This window comes from Neolamprologus brichardi, chromosome 6 (assembly GCF_056152115.1).
Source record: "Neolamprologus brichardi isolate AB-2024 chromosome 6, ASM5615211v1, whole genome shotgun sequence".
Lineage (NCBI taxonomy): Eukaryota > Metazoa > Chordata > Actinopteri > Cichliformes > Cichlidae > Neolamprologus > Neolamprologus brichardi.
In genome coordinates, this window is record NC_142109.1 from 26,756,847 (window position 1) to 26,775,830 (window position 18,984).

At 37.9% G+C, this 18,984-nt stretch overlaps 2 protein-coding genes across 3 annotated transcripts; both read right to left on the minus strand.

The window, feature by feature from the left end:
• Positions 1 to 56: 56 nt before the first annotated feature.
• ndufb7 (NADH:ubiquinone oxidoreductase subunit B7) lies at positions 57 to 2,907 on the minus strand. The gene is made up of 3 exons (XM_006790768.3): positions 2,651 to 2,907; positions 1,099 to 1,267; positions 57 to 219 (listed from the first exon to the last, which is right to left on the minus strand). Exons 1-3 carry the CDS (start codon positions 2,760 to 2,762, stop codon positions 132 to 134), a joined length of 369 nt encoding a protein of 122 aa, XP_006790831.1. The 5' UTR covers positions 2,763 to 2,907; the 3' UTR covers positions 57 to 131.
• A 3,617-nt stretch (positions 2,908 to 6,524) lies between these two features.
• On the minus strand, positions 6,525 to 16,535 carry zgc:136908. Of its 2 annotated transcripts, XM_006790767.3 has the most exons (18): positions 15,891 to 16,535; positions 15,415 to 15,526; positions 15,147 to 15,319; positions 14,909 to 15,051; positions 14,660 to 14,790; positions 14,118 to 14,249; positions 13,885 to 13,987; positions 13,081 to 13,214; positions 12,407 to 12,542; positions 12,196 to 12,308; positions 10,983 to 11,147; positions 10,691 to 10,813; positions 10,386 to 10,598; positions 10,087 to 10,265; positions 9,858 to 9,987; positions 7,953 to 8,111; positions 7,503 to 7,654; positions 6,525 to 7,420 (listed from the first exon to the last, which is right to left on the minus strand). In XM_006790767.3, the coding sequence occupies exons 1-18, from the start codon at positions 15,911 to 15,913 to the stop codon at positions 7,321 to 7,323; spliced, it is 2,421 nt and encodes an 806-aa protein (XP_006790830.2). In that variant the 5' UTR covers positions 15,914 to 16,535; the 3' UTR covers positions 6,525 to 7,320. The 2 variants fall into 2 exon arrangements, with proteins under 2 accessions (XP_006790830.2, XP_087698061.1); XM_087841935.1 differs by lacking the exon at positions 15,891 to 16,535 and having other exon boundaries at positions 15,415 to 15,872.
• Positions 16,536 to 18,984: the final 2,449 nt, after the last annotated feature.

Sequence of the window (18,984 nt, forward strand, 5' to 3'; positions counted from 1 at the left end):
GGCTGAGTTGTCTTTTATAACATCAGTTTTTATTTTCAGTAATAAGATGCTGGATGTAGAGCTTAAACAATATTGTTTAATGTGAACAGTAGCAGGTATATACAAAGAAGTAGAATCAGAGGATGAACTGATTATGCCGCTTGAGCCTGAGCCTCAATTCTCTTCTTCCTCAGTTGGAGCCTCCTCTCCCTCTCGTACTCTTTCATACGCATCACATAGCTGCAGGCAGAAACACACAAGCATCAGGGTGAAGTTTATTGATGAAATCTGGGGTTTTGTGTTGCTTTGATATTCAAAGAAGAAAACAAGTTGCTCTGTTTATACCGAGCAGGAATTTCTGAGGCTTAAAAATTAGGAAGTGCAAGAAACTTCAGTTTCAAATGTGAATTGATCCTCACAGACTTCCATGTTAAAATCCTTTTGGTACAGCTAGTTCAAGAACTTTAACATTTTGGTGGGGGTCTCAAGAAATTTAATCTCCTAGGACCTGGCATCCACATATGTGGACATCACATTTTGGGTTGTGTAGAGCAAAATTTAGTATTTTGGTCTTTACAAGAGCCTAATATCCACTTATGACAACATTATACTGCCACTGTTATATTGAAATTTAAAGCAAATGTCCTCTAATGTGGATCTCATTTTTCTCAGAAACTAATCAGGTAAAAAAATTTAAAAAAAAAACCAAATCTGGTCATTCTTTGTTTTTACATTCATCAGGTCCCAATCAGCCCAAATAGCAAAGAGAAATTAAAAATGCATGCCATGAAAGAGTTCGGCTCTTAGGAGGTTAAAGGAAAGCTAAATGGACCTTATGTTTTTTAGACTCCACATGACCAGATTGTTTTCATAGACTTCATAATTACTTTAGATATGAATCATGTGTGGCTAAGATTTACTTACATCTGACAGTAATACAGGCTTCCTCAATATCAATAGTTTTAAAAAAGTGAATCTACCATAAATAAAGATCTACTCATAGGAGCAGACCTCAGTTTTCACTTTATATATATATGTTTTTTTTTTTAAGTTTAATTATTATTTATTGTTTTAAATTGGAGCACTAACAGCAATGTCTATACAACTGTAAGCACTTACTCCTGGTGCTCGCAGTAGTCCCAGTCGTGTCTCTCATGCTTGCAGGCTAAGAAGTTGGGCCAGTTGTCCCTCTTGCACTTCATGAGTTTCAGGAGGTAATGGGCACAGTAGTCCCTCTGCTCCACAGGCAACTGGGCCAAGTTCATCTGCTCCTGTGTCGCAATCATCTCTGACAAAGGGACACAAATTGTGAATCATTACCAAGTAAAACACCCCGATGTGCTAAATAGAATATGATATAGAAGCTTGCAATAAAAAGTAATTGGTCTGACCTTATTCTTAGTCACAATTATGGATAAACACAATATGGCTAAACTAATATCACCAAACATTTTCATGTCTTGATTGAAAATATTGAGAAAGCAGTTAAAGTGCAGTCTGAAAAAACTAAGTGAATCACAAAAGTAGTTGCTTCTGACACTTTTTAAACCATTGCTTGCACAAAATGGTTTGATTTTATCAAAGTTTCTGGGGTGATTTAACTTTACAGCCTTTTCAATATCACACAAAAACATGCCAGCTGTGTCGAGGTCAGAACTGTTTTTCAAACAGGAAATTCATTCTTATTCTCTACCCTTTCCCCTCACCCCCCATCTGGCGATTGGAGACAGAAGTTCCTCCAAGGACTTGGTTGTACTGGAAGTCTCTTCCTACTAAAAATGAGTTATTTTTTTTGTGTTTGTCAAAAGTGGCCTGCTGGATAATTGGGGTTCTCTTTAATGTACAAATTCTTTACGCTGCATTAAAAAGTTCTTTAAAATGATTGTTGTTGCTATATGAATATGTAACTCTGCTAAATATAGTATCCTGGGAAAAGTCATTTTTTCCGACCAAGGATCTCTCTGTGTATTTTAGAAAGCTTTGCCTCATCTCCCCAAAGTAGTATTGAGGAGCTTCCTAGAGGACTTCTGCAATGTTGCACTGGCTTCTGTCACTTTTATTACAGTGGATACATAAATATAGGTTAAGCAAGTCAGAGGTAGGCATTTTGAAGTTGCTTTTGGGATGCCCATTCACCATGAGAATCGAGAATTTCCGCAATTTCTAGACAGGATGTCTAATTGTAGTTTGATGAACACTCAGGTCTTCTGTAAACTGTTGCGAAAGAGATAATGCTCAAACTAAACTCTTGACAAGAGTAAACTTTGTCAGTATAGACTTTGTTTGTATACTTTTGTACATCTGACTCCAAGTATCTTGGCACAGAGGTCCATAGAAAGTTTCTAGCCTAATCTGAACTGTGAGTGATTAAACCAGTTGTGCAATGCAACCATGAAAACACAACTTTTTCTGTAATAGAAACTTAGTTTGATGGCGGAGATAAGAATCCCCTTCACGAGTAATCTGTGCCGAAATCCTGGTACAGCTCATGACAAACTAACAAAACCAGTTAGCTGGTAAGCTAACCAACAAATTACCGCAAAGCTAACGTAAGCTAACACTTGACAGGCCAAACTAGCTGCTAATAAATCAATTCCAGTCTCAATTAATAAAAATAAAAAAATAAATAATGCAGCTGTAAAAGAGGCCGAGCTGCTAGCTGCAGACCAACCTCTCTCCTTCCTTTCTGCAAAGCCGAACTGCGGGTCGAACTCGAATTTCTTCGCCGGGTCGGGTTCGGTGTCCGTCTCGGTGACATATCTTCTGACCAGGTGGGCTCCCATGGCACCGAGTAAACGTACACTGTTGAAATCAACAAATTCTGGTCGCTTTTCTTTGGCGCTAACGAAATCTTTACAGAATTATTCTGCTATCTGCCATTCGGTCACCTCCACAAGCCTCCTGCTACCACTTCCGGCTGTCACCGGAAAAAAACAGCCCAGCCAAGCCAGTCGGGAAACAAGACAAATGAGAAAGGTTCCGCTTGTTACCCCGTCACTGCACTCACATTCACCTTTCTCGTTGTATTTGTAAACTGTTGTTTCTACATATAATTCACTACTACTGATGAGTTTCTCATTTGAATCTCACAACTCATCAAAACAGTTTGTGCTTTTGTCAATCAGAACTGCAGAGTTGTCACTTACCTAAATGCTGTCCAGCATTGCACTGGTGCCTTCAATTAAATCTTTTTGTTTTGTTTTTTAGATATGGATTTCTCTTCGCTTTGGAGACGGTGGCAATGACAATAAGATAAGACGCAGAGCTAAAGATGTTAGATTGTCACTGGGAGTGACCAGGAGGGATAGCTCAGCGTTAGAGACAAAGCTGAAATTGTTTGGACATGTGGAGTTCAGGGTTAGTCTACATTGAACAAAGGATGTTGAAGATGGAGCTGGCAGGCAGAAAGAAAAGGGGAAGACACCAGGATTTTTTTAAATAGATGTAGTCAAGGAGGACATGCAGGTTGATGTGACAGAAGAGGACGCTAGGAATGAAAGTTTTTCTCAGTTTCAGCAATTATATTGCAAAAAGTCCTTTTACACTATGTAATTGCGAAAAAGACTTTTTTTTTGCTTTGGCATATGTGAAAGAGGTTTTTATTATTTTAGTGTCTGTTGCATAGTTGAGTCTGTTATGAGAAAAGCCTTAACTCCATTAATTAAACTATAATTAAAATGTATTTCTGTTTATTTAAATGTCTCAGTGTAAGTAATTATACCATAGTTTTGTGTTTCAAATTTGTAATTAATTAAATTAAATTAAAAAAATCAGTCTAACACTGAAGAAATTGTGAGTAACAAAACATTTCTCCCACTGAAAACGTTGCATCGAGAAAAACAGAGTCAACTTTTTGGGACTTCCTTACATGGATAACTGAGCATACATTAAGACAAAGTTAATTTTTCCAGAGCTGAAACCTCATCAACTAGCTTATATTTTCATTATTATTAATGATTAATATAAGTAATATTATTTATTTTATTTGTTTAAACTGTAATTAATTCATTATTATTTTTATGTTAGTCATGTTAGTTAACTAAATAGCTTTGAGTGATGGTGTATGAAACAAAGACCCTGAAAATGTATCTAAATTGGGGCTTTTCCTGGCTAAGAATGGGGCTCTGGAGGTGACTATGTACTTAAGTACAGTCACTCTGTATGCAGTAAAGATTTGTTTTTGCAGATCATTTTCCTGGGCTTTCTGATCATTTGATAAATAAATTAACAACAACTGTACAAATGAACCAGTGTTGATGTGAAGCAACAGTGCTTGTGTGTTTGCACACGTTTTGTTATTTACTTAAGAGCACAAGAAAATTCCTTCGGGCAAGTAAAATTTATGTAAACCCACATTTCAACGTATTCATTTTATTATTTAAAGAAAAATGCAAGTCATTGAAACTGTAACACACTCAAAAAAATAACTCTTTGAATGAACATAAAAAAATCATGGAAAGAATTTCCACATAATTAAATTGCTTTATTTTAGCATTACGCAATTCTGTTATTCCAACTTAATGTACTTGAGTTGGACTAACTTAATTAATTAATTAATGATGAATCAACTGTTTTACTACAGTTGAGTCCAACTTAATTTAATTGATTTGATCCAAACCATGCAAATTACGTTAGTGCAACAAAACATGCTTATTCGTAATAGAAATCCATTTATTAATCCATTTATTTTAAGTTCAACAGAGTCAACTTTTTGGGACTTCCTTACATGGATAACTGAGCATACATTAAGACAAAGTTAATTTTTCCAGAGCTGAAACCTCATCAACTAGCTTATATTTTCATTATTATTAATGATTAATATAAGTAATATTATTTATTTTATTTGTTTAAACTGTAATTAATTCATTATTATTTTTATGTTAGTCATGTTAGTTAACTAAATAGCTTTGAGTGATGGTGTATGAAACAAAGACCCTGAAAATGTATCTAAATTGGGGCTTTTCCTGGCTAAGAATGGGGCTCTGGAGGTGACTATGTACTTAAGTACAGTCACTCTGTATGCAGTAAAGATTTGTTTTTGCAGATCATTTTCCTGGGCTTTCTGATCATTTGATAAATAAATTAACAACAACTGTACAAATGAACCAGTGTTGATGTGAAGCAACAGTGCTTGTGTGTTTGCACACGTTTTGTTATTTACTTAAGAGCACAAGAAAATTCCTTCGGGCAAGTAAAATTTATGTAAACCCACATTTCAACGTATTCATTTTATTATTTAAAGAAAAATGCAAGTCATTGAAACTGTAACACACTCAAAAAAATAACTCTTTGAATGAACATAAAAAAATCATGGAAAGAATTTCCACATAATTAAATTGCTTTATTTTAGCATTACGCAATTCTGTTATTCCAACTTAATGTACTTGAGTTGGACTAACTTAATTAATTAATTAATGATGAATCAACTGTTTTACTACAGTTGAGTCCAACTTAATTTAATTGATTTGATCCAAACCATGCAAATTACGTTAGTGCAACAAAACATGCTTATTCGTAATAGAAATCCATTTATTAATCCATTTATTTTACGTTCATTTAAAGAGTTGTTTTTTGGAGTGTTCAACAAAGTCTAGAGTCTGGTTAACATAAAATGTTAATGGATTTATAATAACTTGCACTCCATCCATCCTCTTATCTTTACCAGGGTTGCAGTGAGGCTGGGACCTATCCCAGATGTAATAGGGTGGGAGTCAGAATACTGGACAGGTCACCAGTCTATCACAGAGAGACAGACAACCATTTGCCCTCATGTTCACAGATATTTTAGAAACACCAATTAACTTAACCCTAATTACTGCGGCAGGAAACCAGAGTACCCAGAGAGAACCCACTGCAAACTTGGCCAGATTGCAGATTTGAACCCAAGACTTTCTTGCTGCAAGGCAACAGTGCTAACCACTGTACCACCGAGCTGTCAATCTAGTCTTCAAAAAAATAGGGAAACTATGATTACAAGGCTTTATATAGAATTTTAAAAACCACAATAAATAGCTGAGGCATATACGTAGTGTGTGTATGGTTGTCCGTCTCTTCTAACCTCAGTGATTTTCCTGTGGTTTGAACTCTTGTGTGATCTTGTGAATTTTGTGAATCCAGGCAACTAACCACTCTTATTAGATTGTATCATGTCATCTCAACAAGAATAAATTAAGTTGCTGGATTTCATGCAGATCCTACATGATTTAATTATGTTCACCACAGAAACATGAAATTATTTTGTTCACATTACAAGTTTGAATTTTGTAAATTTAACAACCACCCAATTTCATTTTTTTGAGTGCATGGCAAAATCACTTGTGTGAAAAAGCTCTTATATGATAGTATTTGCTACACAGTACAAATCACGTTCAGTATTCTACTTGTCAGCACAGTGTGAACATCTTCATGGTGTTCCCAGTGAGCGTGAAAGGAATTTAAAATAAGCCCGTATTTAGCTTGTAGCTTGATCCAAGACCTTCTGCTGGCTGAGTCAAGCTTTGTCATATAGAGACTCACTGCTGCTAACGCTACTCATAAAATACAAATTTTCAAGAAGAAGAAGTTTTTATTCATTTCCTAATTGTTAAACAGAAAAGTGCAAACTGATCACAGTGACAACCAAAGCATGTTGTTAGGGTAACAAGATTTTAGACTTGTTTTATAAATTGACTGCGTGGGGACAGTAAAACAAATATTATTCTGCTGGTCTGGAGCATTCAGGTGTGAGCATTCAGGTGACACCAGTCACCCAAAAAATTCACCCCAAGGTCAGACCGTGCAATGCTCAAAGAAACTATAAAATCCTAAGAGCTACATCTCCACAGTGACCTCAGCTAGTATGTTAAATGTTAATGTTCATGAGTTGCATCCAAACAATCAATAAGACTTCTAGAACAGTATCCTTAGACAGATTTTACAGGAGATATTTAGCCATACGGCACAAACACAGTAAATCAAATACAAATACATCATATCAACTGACAGACACAGTGGTGGAGGGGTCATGATTTGGGTTTGTTTTATAGCCACAGGACCTGGACACCTAATTTAGTCACCCATGAAGTTTGCTGTGTATCAAAATATTCAAAAGCAAGGCCATCTGTGCACAGCCGAAACAATGTTGTAAAGAGGAGTGGGCCAAAATTCCCAATGATGTGAGAGACTGATAAAGTCATACAGAAAACGATTTATTATTCACCCTCTTGTTTTATGATTTTATTAAAATTTTGAAAAAGTTTTTCTTTCTTTTTGTTTTTTTTGTTTACAATTTTTTTTACTTCCTTTAATCATCTGTCTCATTCCTCCAGAGAAGCAGTACACAGTAGCTGACTGCAGTTTTTGTCACTGGTAGAGATCATCATCGCCTTCATCTCTGTACAGACTCGGCCTCCCAGATCCAGAACCTTGACTTCCAGACTGGGAACCAGTAGCAGAAGGAAACCTGGGTGGGGAGAAAAGAGTTTCAAGTACAACTAAAACAAGACTGGCTTGTCCACAACTACATGTTTGATAAGCATGTGCACCTGAAGTTTCCAAAACCTCGGCTCTGTTGCAGAGTTTGAGCAAACATCTCATATTTGCGTATGTCATTGTCACTAACAGAGCGACGGGCAAATCGCATCGCCTCTTCAAAGTGGTCCTTCCTGATCTCTGGGACTGGATCAAAGTCCTCATCCTGCAGTCAGAAAAAAAAAACAGATAAGGATTTCATGCAAAAATAATACACTTTGAACATGTGTGTGTGTGCGTGTGTGTGTGTGTTCCCAGTCCAAAGGCTGAAAGTTACAAAACACACAGCCGCCCTTTAGGGAACATTTTATCTCCCACAGTCTCTGTCTGTACCATGCACACACAGCCTGGTACAACTTTGAGATGTGATTTGTAGAGATAATAAAATAAAGCCAGAGAAGCCCAATTAGCATTTTCTTATATAATACATCATATTTTGGTGTAAACAAGCTTGAGCAGCTGACCATAGGGACGCCTGGTCTGTTCTGCCTCTGACGCTCAGCCTTAATCTCGGCCTCTATTGCCTCACGGATGGCCAGCTTACAGGACCGCTGACAGATCTCTGTCAGATCAGCTCCAGAAAATCCATCTGTGATGCCAGAAAGGTATTCAAGATCCACATCCTGAAGACAAGAGGAAGAGTAAAAGACAGAAACTAAGACAGTGTAAAAAATAACTTCTGTTTCTGTACACTCCCACAGTGGGTTTTAAATCAAACAGTGAAGATGTGATTGAAGTCAAGGGATTCAACAAAAGTTGAAGCTGTTTAGGAATTTCAGTCATTTTTATCCACAGTCTGCTCATTTTCAGAGGCTCAAATTCATTTGACAAACCAACATAACTGTAAATACAGGGATTTTTCAGAATAATGAGGAAAAATTCCTCTCTTGCACCAATGGGAATCAAATGCTGTGTTTCCTCTCTAGAGAGGCTGTGACAGGCCTTTACTGAAGCCACATTCAGTTGCTATTTTTGTGCCTTTAGTTTTGTCTTCAGTAACTGAAAAGCGTGTTTTATTTGGTTGAAGCACTGTCTGATCAGTTTCACAGCATTTAGTTGAATCTGAGGAGACACTTGAGATTTCATCCTGGTTTTTTGATCAGCAGTCACATCATCTATAAACACTACAGTCGCAGTTGTGCTGGCAGCCGTACATGCCGATGCCATAATGGTGTCTCCACCATGTTTTACAGATGATGTGTTACGCTTTGGATTAGGAGCTGTTTCTTTCCTTCTCTACACATCATTTTGGTACAACTCAATCTTGGCTTTACCTGTCACAAGATATTTTTTTCCAGAACTGGATTTTATATGTCTTGTGGCAAAATCTAATCCGACCTTATCCTGGATTGTAATACGTGGTTTGTACCTAGTTGTAAACTCACTTGATTTCCATTCATGAAGGCATCTCTTGATTGTAGACTTGCAATAATATGCTTACCTCTTCTAGAGTATTCTTGATGATCTAGATGTTGTGAAATTGTTTTTCCTCTCCCCAAAAGTTAATTCTAATCATCTGGACGTAGTGTTTTGTGGGAGACTCACAAAACGCTACGTCCAGATGAACAGAATCAACTTTTGGAGATTTACTTTCCTGGATGATTGAGAATGCATCAAGATGTTTTTCCTCTCAAACAAGGGAATCATTCTGATCATCCACTTTATTTGTCTTCTCTGGTTTTTCAGGGAATTTGTTGTTGACCAGCACATTCAATTTTTTGAAAAAAGCTTCAGATGGTTGGTTTAGCTGCTCCTAATTTTTGGTTTATTTTGTTTTTCAGTCTGATTATAGCTGCCCTCACTTTCCTCAATGTCTCATTTTGTATCTCATATTGATGGCTCTAGTGAACAAATTGCAGCGTCACCACTTGGAATCACCTACAGGTCTTTTATCTGGTTAATTTATCATGGAATACTCAGGGAGCAGGACTCATCTGGCCACATAACTGCTTCTGAATTAATTGTTCAATTACTTTTTAGCCTGCAGTAAAGGCCTGGCAAAGCGTATCAGGGGAAAAAACACATCATTAGGCGAGGTCCATGGATTTTAGACTTAAGGCAGTTATTGAAAGCAACGCATTTTCATCCAAGTATTAATAGCAGTTCCTATATTATTTTAGTTTGTCTTATTACTTTTGAGCCTCTGAAAATGGGGGACTATGCATAAAAACTGCTGCAGTTTTGAAACTGTTAATGCAATCTGTTGGTTAAACACCCTAAATTAAAGCTGCAAGTCTGCGCCTCAATCACACCTCGATTGAGTTCAATATCCACTGTGGGGGTGTACATGGGTAAAATATCAAAATTGTGTAATTTTACAAAACTTATGAATCTAACTGTATAGAGCAATTGGTTTTTGTATCACTAACTCTTGCAACAGGGGATTTGCGTAGATTGGCTTTAAGAATTGCTGTGCGAGATGGCTTATCAGGCAACGGGATGTAGATGAGCTGATCCAGACGACCTGGCCGCAGAATGGCTGGGTCTATGATGTCTGGCCTGGGATGATGAGAGGAAGGATGAAAGTGAGAAGAAAAGTCGGTAAAGAGTTTAATTTATTAACATCTGTACGATACAGACACGCATAAATGTGTGCACCTGTTTGTGGCACCGATGATGAAGACGTTCTTTTTGTCCGACATGCCGTCCATCTCTGTGAGTATCTGGTTGATGACTCTGTCAGCTGCACCACCTGCATCACCTGCACCGCCTCCTCTAGATTTGGCGATGGAGTCCAGCTCATCAAAAAACAAGATGCAGGGGGCTGCCTGTCTGGCCTGGAGGCAGAAGGAAAAGGTCAAGAGGTCAAGAAAGGTTAAAGTGTAAAGCCAGAACTACAGATTTGATAGAGTACTTTAGTCTGTATTGAGCTCACACTTTCCTCTCTCCACTCTTACCTTATCAAACACATCCCTAACATTTGCCTCTGATTCTCCAAACCACATGGTGAGCATCTCAGGTCCTTTGATCGAGACAAAGTTAGCTTGGCATTCATTGGCGATGGCCTTAGCCAGTAGGGTTTTCCCGCAGCCTGGAGGGCCGTAAAACAAAACTCCACGAGATGGGGTCATTCCAAACTTCAGGAATTTGTCAGGATACTCAACAGGGTACTATGGTGAAGCAAGATGAAGATTCACAGATTATGGATTGAGCTTGTGTTTGTAGTATTGTGGCAAAATTAATGCATGAGTGTTTCTTCCACCTGGACAAGCTCTTGGAGTTCTCGCTTGACCTCGTCCAGTCCGCCGATGTCCTCCCAGTTGACCTGAGGCACCTCTGCAACCGTCTCTCTCAGAGCTGATGGGTTGCTCTGACTTAAAGCCCACTAAAGTGGGGCGATGTTTGGTAAAGAGATGCATATCTATTCATTTATTAATTCCTCAAGAAATATTGATATGCATCTCACATTCATGTTATATGTTGTTCTTTCACTCAATTCTTATAGTTCTACCAACACAAAGAGCTAAATTCATGTGCATTCATGTCTTTTGTACCTGGAAGTCATCCATAGTGACAGCCATTGAGTTGAGCAGGTCAGCGTCGATGGTCTCATCCTCCAGATCTATGAGGGTCATTTTCTTCCGGATGGCTTGCAGAGCAGCTTCTGAGCACAAAGCAGCCAGGTCAGCACCCACGTGGCCATGGGTCTCTGTGGCAATCTGGAGTATTTTAAATAAATCACATTAATATTAACATACTAAGTATCAAGCAAGCAAATATTTATTCATATAATTTTCAAGTATTTGGTGAGTTTGCTTATGTCACCCTAACATTCAACTATATTAAATTAAACTGACCCTATATTGATAAAAAAAGATTAATTTAAAAGAAATAATTTGAATAAATATCATTAGTTTGTTGCATAGATTCCTATATCGCCCCTTCTCAGAGAAGGTTATGTTTACAATTGATATTATAATGCATACAGTCTAATACAAATTGCAACACTTACAGCAACAAAAGGAGGCATTGTCCAAATGTTTGATTTCATATTTAATTACAAATTCCATTTAAAATTTCAGTTTTATTTCAGTAAAAACTGTTATAACGAATCATCAGAGTCTTTACATTTATGGGGAATAACTCTAATTAAATGATACTCTCTTGCCATAAGTTCAAGCTGTATTACAAGAATATCAAAAAGACCTACTGCACCTAAGGATCCTTATTCATCTGCCAGGGCAGGAGGGCCAAGGTGGATCCTTGGTAGAGAAATGCATGTTTTCATCCTGATTAGTTTATTTATAATTGCAAAATAGGACACTGGCCTTGGTACAGGATGTGCTTCTTGTTGCTCTACTTGCAAAAAATGCTCACCTTAACTTTCTAGTGGTAATTTTTAGACTTGTTACCAGTACAGTGCTATAATATATTAATTTTGTTATCAGATCAGCTACTTTCAGCTGTTCCCTTAGTCACAAGGTTTCATCACGGCAGAGAGCTCCACATATGTGATTTAGCAGATTTTTACACCCTTCAGGGATGTTTCATTTGATTGGTAACTGTGTGTAAACTACTACACTATGAAGCCACTAGCTTTGGTATAATGTTCACAAACTCCATAATTTAAAAAGTTGTTGGCTTTTTTTGCTTGAGCCTTTAAGGTGATTGATGGAAAAATAGCAGATTTATTTATTAATATTTAACTCACCATTTCAGTTTTAATTTTATATTATTAAAGCATTCATTCATTTTCCACTGGCTCACCCTCTCCAGATCGACATCTTGAGCCAGTTTCATGTTTTTGGTGTGGATCTGCAGGATCTCCAATCTACCAGTCGAATCTGGGATTCCAATATCAATCTCACGGTCAAACCTGCCTGGAAAGAAATTGCAATATTTGTAAATGTGTGTGTGTGTGTGTGTGTGTGTGTGTGTGTGTGTGTGTGTGTGTGTGTGTGCATGTGGTTCTCCTGACCAAAGCGTCTCAGAGCCGGGTCCACACTGTTTGGTCGGTTTGTTGCAGCCATGACAATCACATGAGCTCTTTGCTTCAAGCCATCCATCAGGGTCAGGAGCTGGGACACTATACGCCTCTCCACCTCACCATGAGTCTGTACATACACACAGACTCACACGTGGTCAAAAACATTTAACTGTTATTTACATGGACACAGGAGAACAACAGGGGGTTAGGTCACTCCCGTCTTAAATCAGTAAATTTTTAGAACATTTTCTGCTTGACTAACTCGGATTTGCCTAAAATTGTAATGGTCCAAAAAAGGTCCATTGACCCACCTTCAGGCCCTTTCCACGCCCATTGAAACTAACTAATTATTTTTTGCAATGTGAAGAGTTTTTATTAGTTTGTGCTGAAACATGAGACTAGACTTTTTTCATATTTTAACTAGCCAGTATTCAGAAATCCAAACAGTGCTTTAGATTGCCAAAAAAATGCCTGAAAGTTGGTCGACAGACCATTTATATACACACACACACACACACACACACACACACACACATATATATATATATATGCTGATTTGCAATGGAATGACCCGATAGTAAAGACTTGCTGAAAGCCAGTTTTCTGCAGACACTTTGATCTGACCAAGCAGAAACAGGTTTCTTGAATTGTCCCCTCATGTTTACCTTCTCTCTCTTGGGAGCAATGGCATCCAGCTCATCGATGAAGATGATAGCAGGGGCGTTATTCTCCGCCTCCTCAAATGCTTTTCTTAGGTTGCTTTCTGACTCTCCGGCCAGCTTACTCATGATCTCGGGACCTGGTCACAGAATGATACTTTACAAACATCTCCTGCACAGGGCCAAGAACAAGAGAACCACTATTTACCACTATAACCTCTAATCAGGTTCTCGTTATTCAGCTGACTACATTTTAAAAGTTTTTCTTGAAAGGTCACTAGTATTCTTTGTTGCAGTTATTGGTGTGTTGTTAGTTTGTTGCAGATCTTGCACTTTATGTTGTATTTAATGGATTTTTAATATATGGCCGCTACCTTGGCAAGAGATGTGATCTCAGTGGAACTTCGAGGTTGAATAAAGGTAAATAAATAAATAAATTCCCCTTTTAATTTTTCTCTCTGTTTATTTTTTTTTTTAAGATTTTGAGTTTTTGAGTAAAACGTTTGTTGTTTTTCCTTTTTCTATTTACTGTGCATTTCTGTTTTACCTTTCAAAGAAGGTTCAATCCGTATTACATCTCTTGGTTAATCGACACAAGACACTTAACAGACAAAGAACTGGAGCACAGTTTGTACAAAAGTAAAGAAATGCAAAACCATATTAACTCAAAGTTTTAATTAATTTATTACTAGTATTTTTTGTTTGTTTGCTGCATTTATTTGCATAATATTCTGCTTTGCAGAGAGTCATTTATTTCCTTCTGTGCTTTAGATTTGAGCATTTTCAGGCCTCAGTAGACAAAAGTCTCACCATTGATGAGGAAAAAGAAGGCACCAGTTTCATTTGCTACAGCTCGGGCCACCAGGGTCTTTCCTGTTCCTGCAGGGCCGTACAGCAGGATACCTCTGGGGGGCTGAGAGAGAAGGGAAGAACATACCAAGTAATGCAAAAAGATGCCATGTTAAAATGGAAACAATCACTATTATTGGTGGCTGGGATGATAATTTGTCTTTGAACTGCATGTGTGTGTGTGTGCATGATACCTTAACTCCGATAGCCTTAAACAGTCCTGGGTGTCTAAGAGGAAGCTCCACCATTTCTTTGATCTGGGCCAGCTGCTTCCGACAGCCTCCAATGTCATCGTAGCCAATGTCATTGAGACTCTCCTCTTCATCCTGTCATGCACCAGAAAGCCAGACAGTTTATTACTGTATGTACTGATTAAAAGATGAGGCGATGAGATTTATTTGGGTGCTTGAGGTTGTCATAACTGGATTACTGAAGTCTAGAAGATTATTCAGACTTTAGTAATAAGAATTCAGGAATCCATATTAATTCATTTTATCAGAACAGGCTATGCATAACAGCATGCACGTATATCTTTGCGTCGTCAAAGGTCCCTTTAAGCCATTTTTATAAATTTGATAGTATCCTGAAACAAGAAAGTCATTTGTGACTGGTGCAATACTTCTTGCAATAATTCCCCAGATAGGAGAATTTTGATATAAAAGGGTTTTCTTACAGTTCTTTAAATGTTAACACACACTAACATCACACAAAGCAGACTCTTTAATTTCTCACAGACCTCTCTCTTAATTGGCTCTCCCTCACAGTAGATGACTGTGTCAGGGGCAACGATGCAGTGAGGGCTGGGGTCCGTCTCCACCACCTTGAACTCCACAGCTCGCATGCTTCCCCTCACCAAGAAGATGTCACCTAACAATGAAAAGGAGAAGCCACTACATTCACAGCAGCTTCTTGTGCTCTTTGAGTTTCTGTTTTATGTTATAACGTGACCTTTGTGCTATAACTAGCAGCTGAGGTGTTGCTGTACCTTTGTGCACAGGCCGGTAAGCCTCCAGAAAGTACGGTTTGAGGAAAACATCAAAGAGGTTCCCTGATAGGCCTTCAATGGTGTCATCTATGGGGAGCACGTGGATCTTTTTCCCATACTTGATATCAGGACAGGCATGGATACTGTAATGACACGCACATCAGCAGACACCTGTGGATTATGGTAAAATCATAGCTCCACACTACACTCAAAGCCACAGGCACGAGGTCCACTGCACCTGATGACGTCACCAAGCCGGACACGCAGGTTGTTGCGCGTCACACGGTTCATCCGAATTCGTTCATCTCCACAGGTGTCATCCGTCAGGACGATGCACACTGTTTGCCGTCGTTTCCGCCCTCTCAGCACCACGGTGTCTCCTCGGAAAAGCTGGAGCTCCTCTGTCTTTCGCTAATGCAAACACACACACTCACACACATAAGCCTAACAGTCTAACAAGAAGACAAACAGGACTCTGTGTGGCTATATTTACACCTTACACACACCTGTGACAGGCTGACAATGCTGCTGTCTTCACTGACAGCCTCATCTACAATGAGCCTGTTTGGTCTATGCTTCTGCTTCAGGATAGCAGTGGAGTAATCTTCTCCCTTTGGGCTTCCAAACAAGAGACGCATTATGGCACTCTCACATGTACGTGAAGCTCTAATTTCCTCATGTGACTCTGTGCTGTATTTAGAATCTGTGTGGCTCTGCACATAGCAACTATTTGATTTCATAAACATGAAAATATTATTTGATTATCAATAATTCACTGTACAGGAGTTTTAACATTTTTATGATCTTGAACAGCTGCACTGTGATTTCTCATTATTCAAAGTTTCATGACACAAAAATCCATTTTGGATAAAATGTCTTTACTCCTTAAAATGTTTTACTGCATATTGAAACATGCATGACTAAGCACATACACACACACACACACACACGCATGCATACACAAAGCAGCTGTTTCACTCACTCTGCTCCTCCTGAGCCTGGCATGACTGCTCCTCTTTGTCCTGTCACACTTTAGATCTCTTTCAATTTTTCACCCTCAGAGTTCACTCCCTCACTGTCTTCTGTAGGTGTTTGCCCTCGTAGATTCAAAAGTTGATCTTGTGTAGTTCTAATCAGCACCGAAGAGCTCAGATTTCCCTCTGATCTGACCAGCGCTGTTCAGGTTTTTGTCTTTCTGAAGCTCTGATATTTTCCCAGCAGTCAGAGTCCTTTTTTTTTCCCTCTGTTTTCTTAAAGCAGCATGTTTACAAGAGGTGCTGCCTGCCTGTTTATCAGCGGAGGTATAAATATGTCCATCTAGTTCTCTGTCTTATTATAACCCCAACATGGGTGGACCCATACACACACTTTCACACACACACTCCCTTGCACACTTACCTTGGAGAGTGTCCCAGAACAGATACAGTGTGATATTTCCTCCTCCTGCTACAAACCAACAAATGCAAGCAAGAGCTGAGCGAGCCTCAAACGCTGTGAAATATTTATGGGTCACAATAAGTTCTGCTTTCAAAAGAACCGACATATCGTCCGTTTTATCTCCTGGACGAGTCCTCTCTTTTCTAAAATACAGCATTGTCCTTCGACTCCTTGTCACCGTGACTCAAGTGAACTGCTGTTGTGCTCCGGCTGCTCTCGGCCGTTGGTGTATTTATGTTTAGTACACACATACATAGACACACCCTCTCAAGGACACTCACAAAAACACCACCACAGCTTGCAAATGACTGAGCATTCACTCACTGTGGATTATTTTTATTTTTTATGTTTTATTACTAAATTGTTTAAACAAATGAAAGGAAACAAGCTACAAGGGCTTAAACATACTGTACATTCCCCCTGTGAGAATCAGGACTCGAGCTGTTCCCAGATTTAACGAACAAGAAGGAAATGATGTTAACAACACATCGAACACTTTCTTCTTTCTAATGGTAATAATCTTTCAAACACAGTTATTGGAAAGACAGTGAGAGGTAGAGGAGGTTTAAATGCACAAAGAAACATTGAATCTGATTTACGCATCAGTGTACGTTGAAATGTATTGGATATGCTGAAAAAAAAAGAAATAAAAATAAGACAAAGAGACAAAATTACAGTTTTTTGTATCATAAACATGGAATGTATGCTGTTACAATACAGATGGAAATAAATTATGTGACAACTGGACACATTTGGTCGCCTTTTGTTGTTATCAGTCAATAAAAGCCATTAAAAAATGCTGGTGGTATGAGATCACTTGATTGATCGACTCAACTTTACCCACAACATCTCTCAGTAAATAATGTAATCTTAGTAATTAACAATCAGCCAAATGGGTTTTAATATATATATATATATATATATATATATATATATATATATATATATATATATATATATATATATATATATATATATATATATATATATATATATATTTCAGTCCAATTAGCCAAACTTTACTCTGCAGCTGGTTTCACAGAGATATTTAGATGCTTCATAGGTGTTTTCTATATTAAATAGGCCACAAAGGCAGTATTTTCTTCTTTAATGTTGACTATCAGTAATATCTATAGGAACAAAAGAAGTAAGCATGTCTATAAGACTTGAGCCTTTGTTATGTAAGTAAAGCGCTTTTAGTGTTTCTTGCTCAAATTTGGGATTTTTTTATCATATGTTTCTTTATATCGTCCATCAAAATGCACTGTCCCTGTTAAAAGCAACAGTCAGGTGTTTTCATAGACCCAGGAAGGCAAAAGATTGAACCAGCTGCCTGTCCCTTCAAGCTTTTCCTAGTTATGTATGACAAAATTAAAATCTATTTACTAAATACTAAAAAGTAACTGCCAAGTGTAACTAGCTAACAGAAGCAACTAACAAAGTTAAGATTACCTTAAGTATGTGTCTGGAACTGACATATAATACACAAATAAATAACCTACATTAAATAAAGACATATTTAGGGCCAATAAAATGTGTGTGTGTGTGTGTGTGTAAGGCATGCTACCTTTTGCTGCTACATCCTGTTTTACTTTTATCTTACATGGGTGTTGATTGAACAGCACTAAAGTGTTTTCAAGACATCGAGCTAAATCATTCTCAATGATTAAGCTAGTACGCTAAAAATACCATACAAAAGACTTTGCATTTAAAGCTAGTGGTTGATTCATGATGATCTGACATATGCTGTCATATTAAAGAGGAAGTTCATACAGAAATCGAATTGAAATATTTTTTTCTCTGGTGTCTAAAACCATAAATATTTGGATGAATATTGGGAACAGTTAGAGAGCTGCACACCACCACAGAAGATTTTAAATCAAGCATTGAAGATGTGACTCAAGTGCAGACTTCCATTTGAGGGATTTTAACAAAAGTATTGTATTAACTGTTTCGCACACATTGTTATACAAAGCCCCTGGTTTTAGAGGCTCAAAAGTAACTGAATAAGAAAAATTTAAAAATAAGGATTAATTAAACTACTTTTGCTGGAAACCTTGAAGTCTAGAACCAATGGACATTACCAAATGCCTACTGCAGGCTAAAAAGTATGATTGTGATCAGATGAGGTCTGTTCCCTTGTTATTCCATGATAAATACAGCTGATAAAAGCCCATTCTCAATGAGGTCCAAAGCTGTGTTGATGCAAGTGAAGGAAGCTATCATTAGCCTGAAAAAGCAAAATAAATCGGAGATGTGTTTTAATATTTGGATGAAAACTGACATCATCAAATGCTGCATTTACTCCTTTAGATGCTCTGCCAGGACTTTACTGTTGCTCCTTCAGTTGCTCTTTGTGGGTCTTTCTGCCACCATTTTTATATTTAATAACTAAAAACATGTCAGGTGACTGTCTTAGCCATTGAAGAATATCACATTTCTTTACCTTGAGAAACTCTTGGGCAGCTTTTGCCCTGTACTTTGACTCACTATCCATTTTCAAATTGAATGGTTCTCGGATCAGTTTCGAACTTTTGGCTGAACCTGAACCTCAGCGGAGATCAATGCCTCGCACACTTTAGAACTAATTCTGCCACTTCTATCAGCAATCACAATATTAATAAACACTAGAGGTCCAG

What these genes read in the sequence shown, in the direction of transcription:
- ndufb7 (XM_006790768.3), bottom strand. Translation starts at nt 2,762, where the DNA reads ATGGGAGCCCACCTGGTCAGAAGATATGTCACCGAGACGGACACCGAA. An exon ending in TGCAGAAAGGAAGGAGAGAG is followed by an intron (nt 1,268 to 2,650) that starts GTTGGTCTGCAG and finishes TCCCTTTGTCAG; the next exon opens with AGATGATTGCGACACAGGAG. An exon ending in GACTACTGCGAGCACCAGGA is followed by an intron (nt 220 to 1,098) that starts GTAAGTGCTTAC and finishes TTCTGCCTGCAG; the next exon opens with CTATGTGATGCGTATGAAAG.
- zgc:136908 (XM_087841935.1), bottom strand. Translation starts at nt 15,654, where the DNA reads ATGTTTATGAAATCAAATAGTTGCTATGTGCAGAGCCACACAGATTCT. An exon ending in CGGCTTGGTGACGTCATCAG is followed by an intron (nt 15,052 to 15,146) that starts GTGCAGTGGACC and finishes GTGTCATTACAG; the next exon opens with TATCCATGCCTGTCCTGATA. An exon ending in AAGATGTCGATCTGGAGAGG is followed by an intron (nt 11,148 to 12,195) that starts GTGAGCCAGTGG and finishes AAAATACTCCAG; the next exon opens with ATTGCCACAGAGACCCATGG.